General features: G+C 40.4%; 1 protein-coding gene across 1 annotated transcript in view; it reads left to right on the forward strand.

The window, feature by feature from the left end:
- The window catches only part of TRHDE (thyrotropin releasing hormone degrading enzyme), a 222066-nt gene that overhangs the window by 114917 nt on the left and 91374 nt on the right, over nucleotides 1-15775 (forward strand). The window contains exon 7 of the mRNA XM_049792005.1: nucleotides 7168-7233. Within this exon, the coding sequence (XP_049647962.1) occupies nucleotides 7168-7233 (66 nt within the window). The remainder of the gene's footprint in view (nucleotides 1-7167; nucleotides 7234-15775) is intronic.

Below are 15775 nucleotides of genomic sequence, written 5' to 3' on the forward strand. Positions count from 1 at the left end.
GGAAGTCTGCAGAGCTGGGTGGCATCCACCTGCACCTTCTGAAGGTAACCAGATGTGGAGCTGCAGAACTTCTGGCAATGGGAGGTAGACCATCCTTACAACCGGCCACTGTGCTGGAGAATTGCTGGGGTAATGTACAGAGAGGGCTCCAGGAGAAGTCCTGGGAGCTATAGGGTGATGAGTTCAGCTTCCTTCTCCAGCTAGGTGGGGACTTCATAGGATATAAAGAATAAGAGAACTGAGCGTGTGGATAAACATGACAGTCTTGCCTGGACTTAAGTGCTGCAAAGGGAGATTCTGTCTCACTAACCAGCTGGAGTTCTTGGGGGGAGTCAGCAGACACTGGATTTAAAAAAAGTCTTTGACAAGGCATCGCGCCTGTAGCTCAGGGTAAGTAGTTGAAGGAGGAAACTATTTAATGTGTGTGACTCATGACCGATACATTAAATAAAAGAATACTGGTATATGTCAGGTATATATTAGTAGCTATCAAACTTTGTATATTGATTCTCATCTTAAATCAGGAGCTCTTTATGAAAGAACGGTACCTTTGTGAGTGCCTGTGTGTGGTCTGAGCCTTGTTTCAATCAATGAAGATGAAGGTAATTATGAGATATTATTATTGATAATAATAATAATAGCTCTGACAATAATATGAATAAAATCTAGTGTAACTGAGGCAGAGGATAGAGTAACTCATATTTCCCTTAGCTAGAGAGAAAGTAACCCTAATCTTGAACTGCAGGGATACCAGCATACAGAAAAATAACTGTAGGCCTCCTATCTGTGTCCCATTGTATATGAAAAACAAGCAGAGCTATTACATATTAATCAAGACTGATTTTGAGCTGACTACTACACAATAGAAGAATGTTAATAAATCACCTGTATTCAATGTTGGCTTTGGGTTTTGTTTTTAAATGAGAGAAGAATCAGCAAAATGGATGGGTGGAAAATTGATACATTAAATTTTTTTAAATTTCTTTTTAGAAATTCAGTTACATAGTTTTTGTTGGTAGTCCAGTGCTCCTCTCCTCAGTAGCTCACTCTGCACTTACACTTTTGATACCACAGTGGTGTTTTTCATACCAAAATACTTCCTGATTTTAGTTTTTATGTCACAAAAGGGATCGTTCTGAACTAAATCAAAATAAACAGCTTTCATTCCTATAACAAGGATGGCAAGGTGGACATTCAGTGAAGAAGAGATATATTGAGGTCTGTGTAATATTATATGTGTGTTATATTATATGTGGCATTACGTGGGATAAATGGATAGGTGAGCCTGCAAGGTGCCATCTCAGACTTCACAGACTGAGGGAGGTGTTTTTGCAGTGTTTACACTTTCCCATTTTCTAAGGTTGCTCCGTAAGTTGCAGGATAAAATCTCTTCAGAGGGATTCACGCCATCTCACTTGGGATGTTCCCTGTGCAGACTCCTGCAACTGATTCGTCCCCTAACCTCCCTGTATCATCAGTGAAGATAAACAGGCACTTTCAGGGTAAAATTCATCTGTCCTATTTTAGGTACATGTCTTTGGATGAGATGAATCAGGATGAGCTGAAGTGCTTGTTTCTCTCTCCGTTGCCTTTAAAGGGAGTCGAGGCAGCTGGCTCAGCTGTATACAACGGAGGAAGCATCAGATAGCTACAGTGTAGGCATCTGCATTCAGTCAGATGAATCTCAATCCTACGGTTAGAACAAAACCAACAAAACACACAAAAGCAGAACCAAAAATAAAAAAGAAGTTGATGTTCTAGGAAAAAATGACAAGTTTTGGTGGGAAGGAGGGTGGAAGAGCAATGCTTTTTCTGGGTCAGCCTTTTATGGTCTCTTTTCATTCCCCCACTCCAACTCATTTACAAAACCATAGATTATTTCACCCTTAAAAGAGTCAGCTGTAGTTCATGGTTTCTGTTTTGTGTTGGTGACATTTTTCTCTCATGAGCACTTTTTAGAATTCAGACATAATTTTTGGTCCTTAAAAGAATAGTGCTGAATGACTTACCAGCTCATTTGTATCTTTTCACACGTGGCTCCTTGCCCTTGCCTCCTAGCTTCTGCATAATCCTATGTGCTGGTTTACTGGTTTTTGTATTGTTCCCTTCACTGCAACTGCTTCACCAGTTTGTTATTTTAAGTGCTTTTCTTTGCAGTCTGCTCGGTACAGAATATCCACCTTCAGCTAGAAAGCACTCTCTTCAGGGCCCTCTCTCGAATACCTACCGTTGCTGGTTTTCTTATATGAAAGTATGACAAGGTAGAATAAACTGAGATATATGTTATTCAACTATATATATAGAAAAGGGTGGTGTCACACCAGTTTTATATCTCCGCAATTCAGAAATTCTTGGGAACTGCTTACTAGTACAGAACTTTTGCAAGAGTGGGGAATCAGTCTCTGTATGGCCTTTTTGGACAGTGCAGTTGAATTTATCTCACCTCACTTTAGATGTCTGCAGTGCAGATAAATACCTAGCAGCTAGTCACCCAAGGCTACTTTTGGAGTAAATTACAAGAGATGGGTGCTTTTAGGGTACAATTCTCCCATCTGGAGATCTACTTGAAGGTGAGACAGGGTGCACCCAGAAGTGACTGGTGCTGTCCATTGACTGTAAAGGAAATCTAAACAGCTAAAGAAATTGTAGACACAGATGCTACAGATACCTGTATTCAGTCAGCTCTATCCCCTCCTGTGTGGCTGTATAACAGTACTGTGTTGTCTGCAGGAGTCAGATTTTTGTGGCTTCACACATAAGACTTACTTTTTTTTTCCTGTTAAAGAAAATTCCATTTGGTGCTTTCTTTTATATAAGAAATGATTACAGGATGCGAGTTGCAAGTGAAACAATTAATTTAAGAATTCAGGTATAATAAAATTGGATCATTCAGTAAGTCAGAGAATTAAATTAACTTACAGTAATTGTGACCTGTAGTGGTGTCACAGGATCAAAAAATGTAGGAGTGGGTCTTTAAAAATTAGTTTCATTTAACATTATTTTACATTGGCATGGAGAGAATTTGAATGCCTTAACTGTGACTCCGTGTTTTGTAGATTTCAAAGGCAAGTTCAGCTCACGTATAAAGGAATTTTGCTCCTAATTTTAGTTATGGATGGTCTTTACCGTGGTGTGAATGTGCAAACAAGTTTCTTCAGGGAAAGGAAGAGCATAAACTTACAGCACTTCAGCCAGCGTTGGCTAATTGCCCATGAGCATGCCTTTTCCCCAAGAGCACTTTGCAGAAAAAGGCTGTGTATGCAGTTAATTTCCATGGAGCAGCCAACATGCTCCACCTTCCTTTCCTATAGCGGTGGAGTCACAGTGCTGAGGAAATTTTGACTGTGTCGTAGGTTATATGAGGAGCATGCTGGGTGATCTTCGGCAAATAATTTCACTATGCTGTGCCTCAGTTTCCCTTTAATTTGCAAGATATTGATATCAGTGTCTTACGAAGCACTTACGAGATCTGCTAATGAAGAGTGCTTCACCAGAACCAGGTAGTGCCATTAATAATTGACTGAATATCTAGTGTATTTGTCTGAGTAGACTTTTATTAAGATGGGGTACAATAGCTTAAGGTGAGTCAGATTTTCCACTGGCGGGAACAGGGGTACGTTTTTGTTTTTTGAATAGGAAAGAATTGCTTTCTGCTAGACCTGTTAAACCAATGTGTTTTACCTCTTGAGGAAGTACTGAGTCATCCATTGCCTGGAGGAAAGCACTTAAATCATCAATAAATAGCTATTCTGCCCTGTAGGAGAGCCGGGTTCACTTCTCAAGACTCCATATGTCATTCCTCGGTTGGACAAATGTTGGCAGAGCAGAAGTGGCCCTGAGAGTGAAATGGGGAGCGGATCCGTTGCATGTCAGGGAATGATGCTGACAGGTTCCAGAGGGCACCCTTTGCAGCAGGACAGATGTGTTGTGGTTTAGGATTTTTCTGTAGGTTTAGGTCTAGCTCAGAGAAGCTTTCAGAGGGTATGGAAGCGTTGGTCCTCTGGACTCCATCTAGTTCACTGCTTGCTAGGTGGATAGGCAGTGAAAATCCTAGCACATGGGGCCGTTCAGATGACCCCAAGGTTATTTATTCTATTACTCCTGTAACTGATCTTACTGCGCATACCTTCTTTACCTCCCAGGACCCTCTGGTGAGGGTCATCGTCCAAGCTCCTCTTTTTAGTAAGCCCCTCTTCCTTATGCCAGTTACTCTGCATACCTCTTGCTTTTTATGCTTCTGCCTGCAAACCTATTTCTCTTCATTTCCCAAGTGCCGGTATTTGCTGCCTTTCCTTCCCAGAGCTGGGAATGGATTCATTGCTTCTGCTCTTACGAATGTATCACTGTCCTCTCTTCTGCCTGCTCTTAAAGTGCAAGAAAGATTAAATGAGTGGTTTCCTTCCTTTTCCTCCTCCCATTTCTTTTCCTTCCACACCAAGGGCTGCATTTGCGCCTGTTTCTCGTCCTTTCTCCCCAAGACAATTGTTTTGTCTTGAGGTTCTCTGTTTTTCTGTTTTCCCCTTTTTCTTTAGAATCCCCTTCCCCCTCCCTTCCTGGCATTTGCTTTCCCTATGTGTGGAAGATGGCAGAACTGGGACAAGCATATTGTTTTGGAAACTTTATGTAGGACTTCTGGGTTTCCTGAAGGTAATTAATAGGTGGAAAGTACTTCTGAAGTAGCTGTGAAAAGGGATCCGTCCTGAGAAAGTAGTCCTGCCTTTGTGCCTTGGATTTCTTATTCAGTCTTTGCTTGCTTTTTTATTTTGTTTGCTGTGTAAAGGCCAGCCATAGTTCCATCCAATGTGCGGCTAAATGTCACCTGTGAGAGGAATTCTATAATTTTTTTACGTGTATCTGACAGTTCTTGGTCTCTGGATAGAAAAAGACTCTGTGAGCAACATCATATGAAGGTATTTGCTTCCTTGCTTCTCACAGCGATCAGTAGAGTTAAGGTGCCTCTATAAATATATGTCCATTGCTACAATGTGAAATCTAAACTGTGAGAAAAAAAAAAGGAGACCCTGGAATACTGACAAGTGAGTAGGAAAAGGGATGTGTGATGAGTGAAAAAATGTCTTTGTTGTTAAGGATTTAGGCTGATCTTTATATATTTTTGGTTCTGCTACAGATGTTTTGGGTTGCCCTGCCCAAGTTACTTACAGGATAAATAGGATTTATCTATTTGTTAGATTTTTTTTCTCTTCTCTTTATCTGCTTAGACAGATTTATCTGCTGTTTATCTGCTTAAACACCTCTGAGAACTTTACTCATTCTATTCCTCTAGTAAAATAAGGGTAATAATGCTTCCTGACCTATTGTCTTGTCTGTTCAGGTAATAACTTGTTTCGGCAGGGATTATTTTCTATGCTGCTGTGTGTTCCAGACTTGATTGGTCTCCCAGCAAGATTATGTACCACCATAAAAACATAGCATAGTTGTTAATAATGCAAACACCGTCTTTTGGCTTATCCACTGTTCAATTCTTCTAAGCAACTACAAACGTCTCCTCAATTAATGATTTTTTTTTCTTTTTTGCTTCAGTTACTTTGCTAACTATATATTATTTGTTGCTGCTACCTATGTGAAGAACTTGTGGGGTTCCTTACAATTTCCCAATAATTTATGAATCTTTTTGATTTATGTCATTATTTCAAATGTTGGTTATTACAGATAATCCCTTTGGCACCTCAAAAATAGTCACTGTACAAAAAATCAGTGGAACATGTGTAAAATGGTCTAAAAATTGGAGAACTGTTAAATTCCAAAACTAATCTGAGCTTTAATCTAGCAGGAAAATGCATAAAATCTTGTTTTGAAAGCTGAAGCTAGAGAAATTCAAATTAGTAAAAAGATGCACATTTTCACTGTGAGAGTAAATATTAGTGTGACATGTTATGTAGTACTGTGAAACATTTTCGTGTTCTTGAATCTTCCTAAAATAGATCTTATTGTGTAAAGAGAAGCAATAGGGTTTTTGCTTAAATTACTGTTTGACCTCTGTTAATGCAGGAAGTCAGATGACATTGTTGTAATCTGTTATAATTTTGGTTTTAGAACCTTTGAATTTTTGAATCTGTGAAATGATTTGGGTTTTTCTGTTTTCTAATTGAGCATTAGCCTAATTCCTGGACCTACATCTGTAGCTGAGGTTGTTGAGTTCTAGCATCACGTTTTCTTACGGCCTTTGATTCACTGTCTTTAAATCAAAAGTGTCCTCCCTCTCGTGCAGTGATCAGTACTAAGTATAACATTTGGTTAATGGGATTGGAAGGCTGGTTGTCTTGCAACTGGATTGCAAAGTAGGATATTATAGCTAAATCATCAATCCGGATCTGCAAAGATATTTCTGCTTGAAATAAAGCACTTGTGCAAGGGGAAAATACACAGCAATTGTGGTTCTGAAAGGGAGTGAGAAAACAAAAGGAATGCCTTAAAGAAAGCTACTCTGGCAAGTGTCTATCTGTTTCTTGGTGTAAGTACTGAGAATTAGAATCACCTGTGAAACAAAAGAAATTTTTTACATCTCTCTGCTTTGCCTGAAGGGGCAAAGGGATAAGAACTGGTATAAGTAGAGAAAGAGTGTTATACAAGTACTTACCTCTTTGCATGACAGTCTGGGAAATAAGCTGACTATTAATAAGTCAAATACATATATCTACAGCTTATAATATTCTTATGAAAATGATCCACTTCCAGATCATCAGATCTTGAAGGCTTTTACAAAGGAAAGTAGTATCACTAAATCCTGATTTACGGTAGTATAATGGAGGTAAAAATATTATCACTGTGGTAGAATTTAGCATGGACATTATTTTTTGCCCTCATTTAAAACTGTGCAGTACTGCTGAGTGCACAGAAGGGCTGGGGGCAACCAGCTGTGGAGCTGACACATCCCTGCTCCAGCAGTGGAGAGAGTGTGTTTTATGACCTGTGCCTTATTCAGTATATGGGGCAGGATATTAACGATGCCAGTCTACTTACTCACTTTTCCTTGTAAGCATTTGCATTATCTTCTCTCTCTTTCATTCCAGCACAAATAAAGATTGTATTGATCATGTGTTTCCAAGATGATAGTGTTGGATGGAAACGCCTACTTCAGATTGTTATTATTGTGTAATGTTGACATGCAAACCTGGTAACTTCTTTTTTCTCTATCATTTCCCACAGGGTGCAGCTCTAATTCGAATGTTGGCTAACTTTATGGGTCACTCTGTGTTTCAAATGGGCTTACAAGTAAGTAAAGGCATTTCTGTCTTTGTGTAGGTGTGCATTTCTAGCAGTTTCTCTTGCTCTCTCTTTTTTCTTTTAAAACTATATTTGCATCTATTTGTGGAAATGCTTCTTTACTTCAGGACCATCTGAGGCACCAACACGTCCCTAAAGCTGAATTTGATGGAAGACATTGAGTAATGTAACACACATTGCAGTGCCGCCAGTTTCACCTATATTTCTTGGTGTATCAAGTGATTGCGGTTTAACTGGCACATTGTTTTGTGTCCGTTTTGTGTAGATTGCCCCGTAAACCGCATTTTGTCCATGTGACAACTGTGTGAAGGGCTAGCTGAGGAGAGAGCTGCTTCTTTTCAATTACATTTGCATGCAGGTATAACAAATAATAACAAATGACGTCAAGCCAGCTAGAAAATACACAACCCTAAAACTAGTAATGCTTTTCAGATAAATATTTTTGCCTTCCCTTCCCCCCTAGCAAAATCCTTGGGCTTTATTTTTACCTTTGATAAGCATGGAGTGATTTCTGCCCTAACGATGTTTTGAAAACTCACTCTGCCTTTTAAAAGAAATTTAGAGAGGTAACATTTCTGTACAAAGAGAAAGAAATTCAACATGCTGATTACCAAGGATGAACTCTTTTCAGCAATAATTCAGTGCAAATGAGTGTTTCGTAAACTATTTAAAAACAAACAAGCCAAAGCATAAAAAACAATACGACTCCCTCTATTCCATTGAAATCTGCTCGTGTAAATCATGTTACAGGCAGCTGTGATTGATGAATTATGTATGATGCAGCCTGCTACTTAGAAGCGTCCTTTAAAGTAAATTGATGTTCACCTGAAATACAATTATGCTAAGATGGAAAGAGCAATCAATCTTATCTGTTCTTAGTAAGCTTTTCATTTTGAAATTTAAATAAACTCTGTCTAGGATCAGGTCATTTTTTAACAGAATAATTCTACCTCTAACCAAAATAAATTGGAAGATAAAATATAAAACAAAAGTTAAATAAATGCATTGGTTATGTCAGAGAAGTGTGTTCCATTCAATAGGCAATGAAAGGAAACCTGCTGGGGAAATACAGCTTTTTAGAGAGTTTACAGGACATTCAGGGCTTGCAGCATAACTTACTCACAGGACCCAGTTGGATCATTTTCCTAGTTGTAACATGAGGTCACATCAGTTAGATAATCTTCTTATCCAGATAAGAAATCTTGAAATCATAAGTTTCCTTCATAAAATCTTGTATATGTCAAGGGTGAAACCCTCATCTCATTTAAGCCAGTAAGACTTCTGTCCTTAGTCCAGCAAACTCCATATTCCAGCCAGAAACTTTTGCCTGCACAGATCCATTCATATGGAAATTCAGTAGCAATTTTCCCAAAAAAGCATTGCACTCAAGGTTTTAGAAAGGGAAGGTTTTAATATGTGCATCTCAAGACTCATTTTTCTATTTTCCTCTATGTTTGCCTGAGAAATAACAGTGTGCAAGTTGTCCTGAAATGAATTTAGAAAAGTTCAGATCAAAGAATAGGGCTATGCAGGGATTAAGTAATCATAATTACCATAAAGTTGTAATGGAGCTTTGTTTTTTGATTTGAGTGGTTTCGTATTATTTCTGCTTTTCATGGGTTCTGCTCTAAATAGAAACTCTTCTGTTTGCTAATGAAAGTCTATGAAAAATCTAACTGTGAAAATCTGACTAGTGAAAGTCTTGGCATCAGTTCAGTAGGAAGATGATATTCTAACTTCTTTTCTAAAAACTGTTTGAAATCCAGACAGAGATTTTCCATGTGTATGTCTCAAAGTTGAACAAAATAAAACATAAAGTTCATAAGCTTGTTCATAAGCTACAAATTATACAATTGGAAATGTCTGTCAATCATTTAATTCTTTGTGTTTTGTGGATCTAATGAAATAGTGTTCCTGCACTGTAGAGTTGGGAGGATAGCTTTGCTAATGATAAGGGGAACTGGAGGACTAATTCACCCTTTCTATTATGCATTCATTTAGGCTTTTTAGCTCTTTAGCCCTGGTACCATCTCTTGGGGTTTAGCATTATGTTGCCTTGAATCCAGTTTTACCATGGAATTCTAATATTCAACTAAATGGCCTTTCTTAAGGATAGCTGCAAAATCAAGTGTTACTACTATTTATAAATCTCTGCAAATAATGAAAACTCTGAAAGTCCACTTGATGGTTCATTCCTCCTGGATTATTCTAATGGCTTGCTGGGTAACTGAGTTCTGAAGGACCTTCACTTCATCTTACTTGCTTTGTTTTTTGTTAGCCTCCAGTACATGGAGCACATCAGTGTTAACAGAATCACAGAATCATAGAATCGTTTAGGTTGGAAAAGACCTTTAAGATCATCAAGTCCAACCGTTAATCTAGCACTGCCAAGTCCACCACTAAACCGTGTCCCTAAGTGCCACATCTACACGTCTGTTAAATACTTCCAGGGATGGTGACCACACCATTTCCCTGGGCAGCCTATTCCAATGTGTGACAACCCTTTTGGTGAGGAAATTTTTCCTAATATCCAATCTAAATCTCCCCTGGTGCAACTTGAGGCCATTTCCTCTTGTCCTATCGCTTATTACTTGGGAGAAGAGACCACCCAACACCCACCTCACTACAACCTCCTTTCAGAGAGCGATAAGGTCTCCCCTCAGCCTCCTTTTCTCCAGACTAAACAACCCCAGTTCCATCAGCCGCTCCTCATAAGACTTGTGCTCCAGGCCCCTCACCAGCTCTGTTGCTCTTCTCTGGACACGCTCCAGCACCTCAGTGTCCTTCTTGTAGTGAGGAGCCCAACACTGAACACGGTATTTGAGGCGCGACCTCACCAGTGCCGAGTACAGGGGTACGATCGCTGCCCTGCTCCTGCTGGCCACACTATTTCTGATACAGGCCAGGATGCCGTTGGCCTTCTTGGCCACCTGGGACACTGCTGGCTCATATTCAGCCGGCTGTTGACCAGCACCCCCAGGTCCTTTTCTGCCGGGCAGCTTTCCAGCCACTCTTCCCCAAGCCCGTAGTGTTGCTTGGGGTTGTTGTGACCCAAGTGCAGGACCCGGCACTTGGCCTTGTTGAACCTCATACAACTGTCCTGGGCCCATCGATCCAGCCTGTCCAGATCCCTCTGTAGAACCCTCCTACCCTCCAGCAGATCAACAGTCTTGCCCAACTTGGTGTCCTCTGCAAACTCACTGAGGGTGCACTCGATCCCCTCGTCCGGGTCGTTGATAAAGATATTAAACAGAACTGGCCCCAGTACTGAGCCCTGGGGAACACCACTTGTTACCCACCACCAACTGGATTTAACTCCATTCCCACCACTCTTTGGGCTGGCCATCCAGCCAGTTTTTTCCCCAGCAAAGAGTACACCCATCCCAGCCATGAGCAGCCAGTGTCTGCAGGAGAATGCTGTGGGAAGCGGTGTCAAAGGCTTTACTAAAGTCTAGGTAGGCAGCATGCACAGCCTTTCCCTCATCCACTAAGCTGGTCACCTTGTCATAGAAGGATATCAGGTTAGTCAGGCAGGACCTGCCTTTCATAAACCCGTCCTGGCTGGGCCTGATCACCTGGTTGTCCTGCATATGCCTTGTGATGGTGCTCAGGATGATCTGCTCCATAACCTTCCCCGGCACCGAGGTCAGACTGACAGCCCTGTAGTTCCCCGGATCCTCCTCCCAGTCCTGCTTGTAGGTGGGCGTCACATTTGCTAACCTCCAGTCGGCTGGGACCTCCCTAGTTAGCCAGGACTGCTGATAAATGATGGAAAGTGACTTGGTGAGCACTTCTGCCAGCTCCCTCAGTACCCTTGGGTGGATCCCATCCAGCCCCATAGACGTGTGTGTGTTTAAGTGGTGTAGCAGGTCGCTAACCCTTTCCCCTTGGATTATGGGATTCATTCTGCTCCCCTTCCCTGTTTTCCAGCTCAGGGGGCTGGGTACCCCCAGAACAGCCGGTCGTCTTATTAAAGACTGAGGCAAGGAAGGCATAAAGTACCTCAGCCTTTTCCTCATCCTTTGTCATTATGTTTCCCCCCACATTCAATAAAGGATGGAGATTCTCCTTAGCCCTCCTTTTGTTGCTAATGTATTTATAGAAACAGTTTTTTATTATCTTTTATGGCAGTAGCCAGATTAAGTTCTAGTTGGGCTTTGGCCCTTCTAATTTTCTCTCTGCATAACCTCACAACATCCTTGCAGTCCTCCTGAGTTGCCTGCCGCTTCTTCCAAAGGTCATAAACTCTCCTTTTTTTTCCTGAGTTCCAGCCAAAACTCTCTGTTAAACCAGGCTGGACTTCCCGCTGGCTTGTCTTTTGGCACATGGGGATGGCCTGCTCCTGTACATTTAAGATTTCCTTCTTGAAGAATGTCCAGCCTTCCTGGACTCCTTTGCCCTTCAGGACTGCCTCCCAAGGGACTCGGTCAACCAGGCTCCTAAACAGCCTAAAGTTTGCCCTCCGGAATTCCAAGGTAGCAGTTCTGGTGACCCCTCTCCTTACTTCTCCAAGAATCAAAAAGCTATCATTTCGTGATCACGATGCCCAAGATGGCCTCCAACCACCACATCACCCACAAGTCCTTCTCTTTTTGCAAACAGCAGGTCCAGCGGGGCCCCTCCCTCATTGGTTCCCTCACCAGCTGTGTCAGGAGGTTATCTTCTACACGCTCCAGGAACGTCCGAGACTGTTTCCTCTCTGCTGTATTGTATTTCCAGTATTAATATAATTTCAGTTCTTTTTAGTGTATTAGGTATGTCCTTAAGTGTTTCACAGATGATAAAAAAAGAGTATTCCTGTAGTCTTATTACACTAGTATAAACCAAAATGAGTAGCCCTTTATTTGTGTCCGCATTGAGTGTTTGTGGTTTCGTTGAAATCAAGGTATGATACATCATGTAATTAAGAGCTACAGAATTAGAGAGGCTACAACAAATATGCTAACCTTTGGGTAAGGAGAGGAAATGGTAAGGTTTAGAGAAAGAAGCAAATGGGATAGCTACCTTTTTTGTTTGTTACCACTTTTTTCTTAATCTAATTACATGCTATCACCCGGCAGGTCAACTTTTTGAAGAGCAAATCAAGATAGCTTGGGGGAGAAAAATCCCTTATATGTCAAAGAAAACAATCAATGGTGTTAAAAAGAAGAAAAAAGTTGATGAAGGAGAGTGGAGCTCTTAATTGGATGTTCTGTAACAATGAATATGAGCTGAAGCAAATGTACAAAGGTGCACATGATCCCTAACAGTTAAGCAAACCGTTCTGTTGAGGACTCTGCAGGGAGGTAAAATTGTAGTAGAGATGCTTAGTTTTACAGCGTAGATGGCTTTGGAGAGATTCATATTTGTCAAGAATAACTGGCCTGTTCCTATCATAGTAAATACACTGTGAAAGACCCTTGGATTATAGTGTGGAAGTTCCACAATAGAACTGCAGCCAAGAGACTACCTAGTGAAGGTATGATTTTCTGGAAGCCCTTCAAAGACATAAGATATCTTGAATCATGTGACATTTTCAAGCAGAAGATGTAGTAACAAAGACAGAACTTTCTCACTGTTTTCACATAGCACTCCATAGACAAAAACAAAAAAGAACATATTTGTATTGGGTGTAATGAATAATTGAATAATGACAATAATAGCCACAGCTGGTCACACCTGCATATGAGAAAGTCACAGCTATTATTTTTGTAGAAAATGTCTAATAAACCCTTCCTTCTCACAGTAGGTGATTTCTTTCTTTTTAAAAGTCCTGACATCTTTCATGATGTGCAAAGTTTCTTATGCTCTAGGGAATTTCAAGAGATGCACGTCACTGAATGCCAATACTCTTCTTCCAAAGTGGTGTTGCGTTTCAGTCAAAAAGCCATTAATCAGCTAGGACAGCAATTAGAGTATGAAGAGCCTTGGTCAGCACCGCTTGCTCTGATTATGTTTCTGAACTGCATAGATTGGTAGAGGAAGAAGCCATAAGTTGGCCTTATCATTCAGTCATCACTCAGGGCAGTAATATGCAATATAATATTAGATTTGTGTGAGATTTTCATCTGTAGGCTGTTGTTCCTAATCTGCGTGCTTGAAATAGATGGTTGCTTACATGACTGGTGTCACTGTATTACATTTCGTGGAAGGTTTTACTGCTTTATGGCAAGGCACCTCTTCAAGTTATCGGTGGGTTTTTTTTCATAGTAAATATAGAGAGAAAGCCCAGTGATTTGAAGGTCTGGTACTTAGATGTGTGTAGAGGCACCTCCAGCTCTGTAACGAGACGTTTCTGCACTGGTTTATTTAAATTTTTCTTATATTTGGTTTGATTATTTTGGAGCCTCATCTCTGTTACTGTACGTTTGTCAACACTGCATTTCATTTGCCATGTGGCAGCTCATTGATCACATAGATCTGTATCCTTTTGAACTTCACTTGCTGCTTATGTATGTGTTCATCACTCACTCTGATTTAGTGCATCATCAGCAGTTTGAATTAGTTACTGTAGGAATCTCTGCTTCTGTGATAAATTAACTGCTTTTGTACTTTAGCCTTCACATTGTACATTTGGAAGAAGAATTTCCATATAGTGCTTTGGATATACACTGTCTTTTTTGGTGCTGTTGAGTGGCCACTGTATTGAAACAAATTGGTCAACCTTTCAGAGGAGCTGTCTGGGGAAATGTGACATGCAGGCTGTTAAATACAGCAAGGTTCAGATTTCAATCACTTTTTACTATCATAAAGCTGGCTAGTTAGACTTTCTTTCATCCACACTGCTTAGTATTTCCTGCTTTTTAGACACCTCTGTGCATGCCTGTGTTCTGTTTGAATTGTGGCAGTCAATGTGAAACCCTATCAGAAACTTTCTAGGTGTAACATAAAGCTCTACTGTGCTGTTTTCCATGTTGTTTGCTGCTTCTGTCCAAGAATCTAGTAGTACAAGAAATGTATTCATCTATTTCCACAGTATTATTTTATAATCTGTTTTTTACATAGTATATTAAACAGGTTTCAGTGTAGCCATTTTATCATACCTATTTATTATCTCTTTGTTCCCAATTCACAACAGTTAGCTGTATGCTGCGGAAAATGAGATGTCGTTAGAGACTTCTTAATAGAGTTTTCTGTAAAACTTAAAAAATCAGGCACTTTAGGGTCAGGCTCAGTGAAACAATGAGCTGTGATGCTGTCCCTGGATCAACAGTGCCCATGAAACTATCTGGGGTCTTTGTTCAGTGGGAGGATGTAACTTTTGCCACCCGGCAGGAGCATCTTTAAAACTGGAGTATCTCTGGTGTTGCACCTGGTGCATTTAGTAGGTGTTGAGTAAAGTACTTTTCAGCTAATTCTGCACCCATCTTCTCTGGTTTAGAAGAGCACAGAGTGTATGACCTTGGTGAACATCAGAGTATCACCATGGGCATACTGGCTATGACCTGTCCTTAAGTTAGTTGCTACTGATCCGTTTATTTTTTAAACTGCCTCACTTCTGCTGACAGTTGTCAACAAGATAACTTGAGCATGTTAAAAGCAGGACATAGGAAGTCATAGGAAATCTCATAGGAGCTGACATCACTGTTTTCTACACTGCATGTCATATGAGATTGATAACATCTTTCGCCTTTTCTGGCCCCTCAGCATTTCTTATGCTTCTAACTTACATCAGTCTGGATTTTAGGTTTATATTTGTTAAATTAATTCAGTGTTATGGACTTTTTCTGGAGCTTTTTCCACCATGACTTAAGTAGGTCAGTAAAACTTTACATGAGAAACTTCTGTAAGTTGCAGTGTCACGGTATTTTTTTCCTTTGAAAATGTTAAGAGAAGTACAGCATAGTAAGGGCCAGACTTGGATATCACTGCCAAAAACAGAAGTCCTTCCTCTAGCTCTAAGAGGATTTGAGTATACTATGTGTATAGCAAAATGCTTCTGTTTAAAGAAAAAATGTGATTAAAGATGCATAATTTAAATGTATGGTTATTGAGAAATGCTAAATCTAATTTTATATTTGCATTCTTTTCCTTTTTTTGTACACACCTTAACCAGGATTTTTAATTATGCAATTGCCCAGTGTTTTCTACATAGGACTGCTTCAATTCACAAAGTGGACCACGCTAACTGAATTGTCCTTCTATTCAATAGTTTTGTATGCTTCTAATTAGCTTTGTAGCCCCAGTTCCTAACTGCTGCATACAATTTTCTTAAATGCCATCCAGTATGGTATCAGAGCACATCACCAACAGTTAGTGAAGACGTAAACCTCCTAGGGAGGGAAGGGGTGGTGCTAGCCTCAATTTTATAAATAGAGATGTAGGCCCACAGAAAATTAAGTTAAAATTTGCACAAGTGTGGAGTATGCAGTGTGAGACGCCTGGTGCGGCATGTGTCTCGTGTCCCTCCCTCCCATGCGTCTCAGCACTTACGGATCGGAAGAGTTTATGTGTTTGAAGCACAGCTTCCACTGGCTTCGTCATCAGGTGTGAGCACTCAGCGTGGCTGCAGTTCAGCCTCTAGGGACACCAAGGTGGGCCTCCAGAAAAT

The sequence above is a fragment of the Accipiter gentilis genome, chromosome 34 (assembly GCF_929443795.1).
Source record: "Accipiter gentilis chromosome 34, bAccGen1.1, whole genome shotgun sequence".
Classification (NCBI taxonomy): Eukaryota; Metazoa; Chordata; class Aves; order Accipitriformes; family Accipitridae; genus Astur; species Astur gentilis.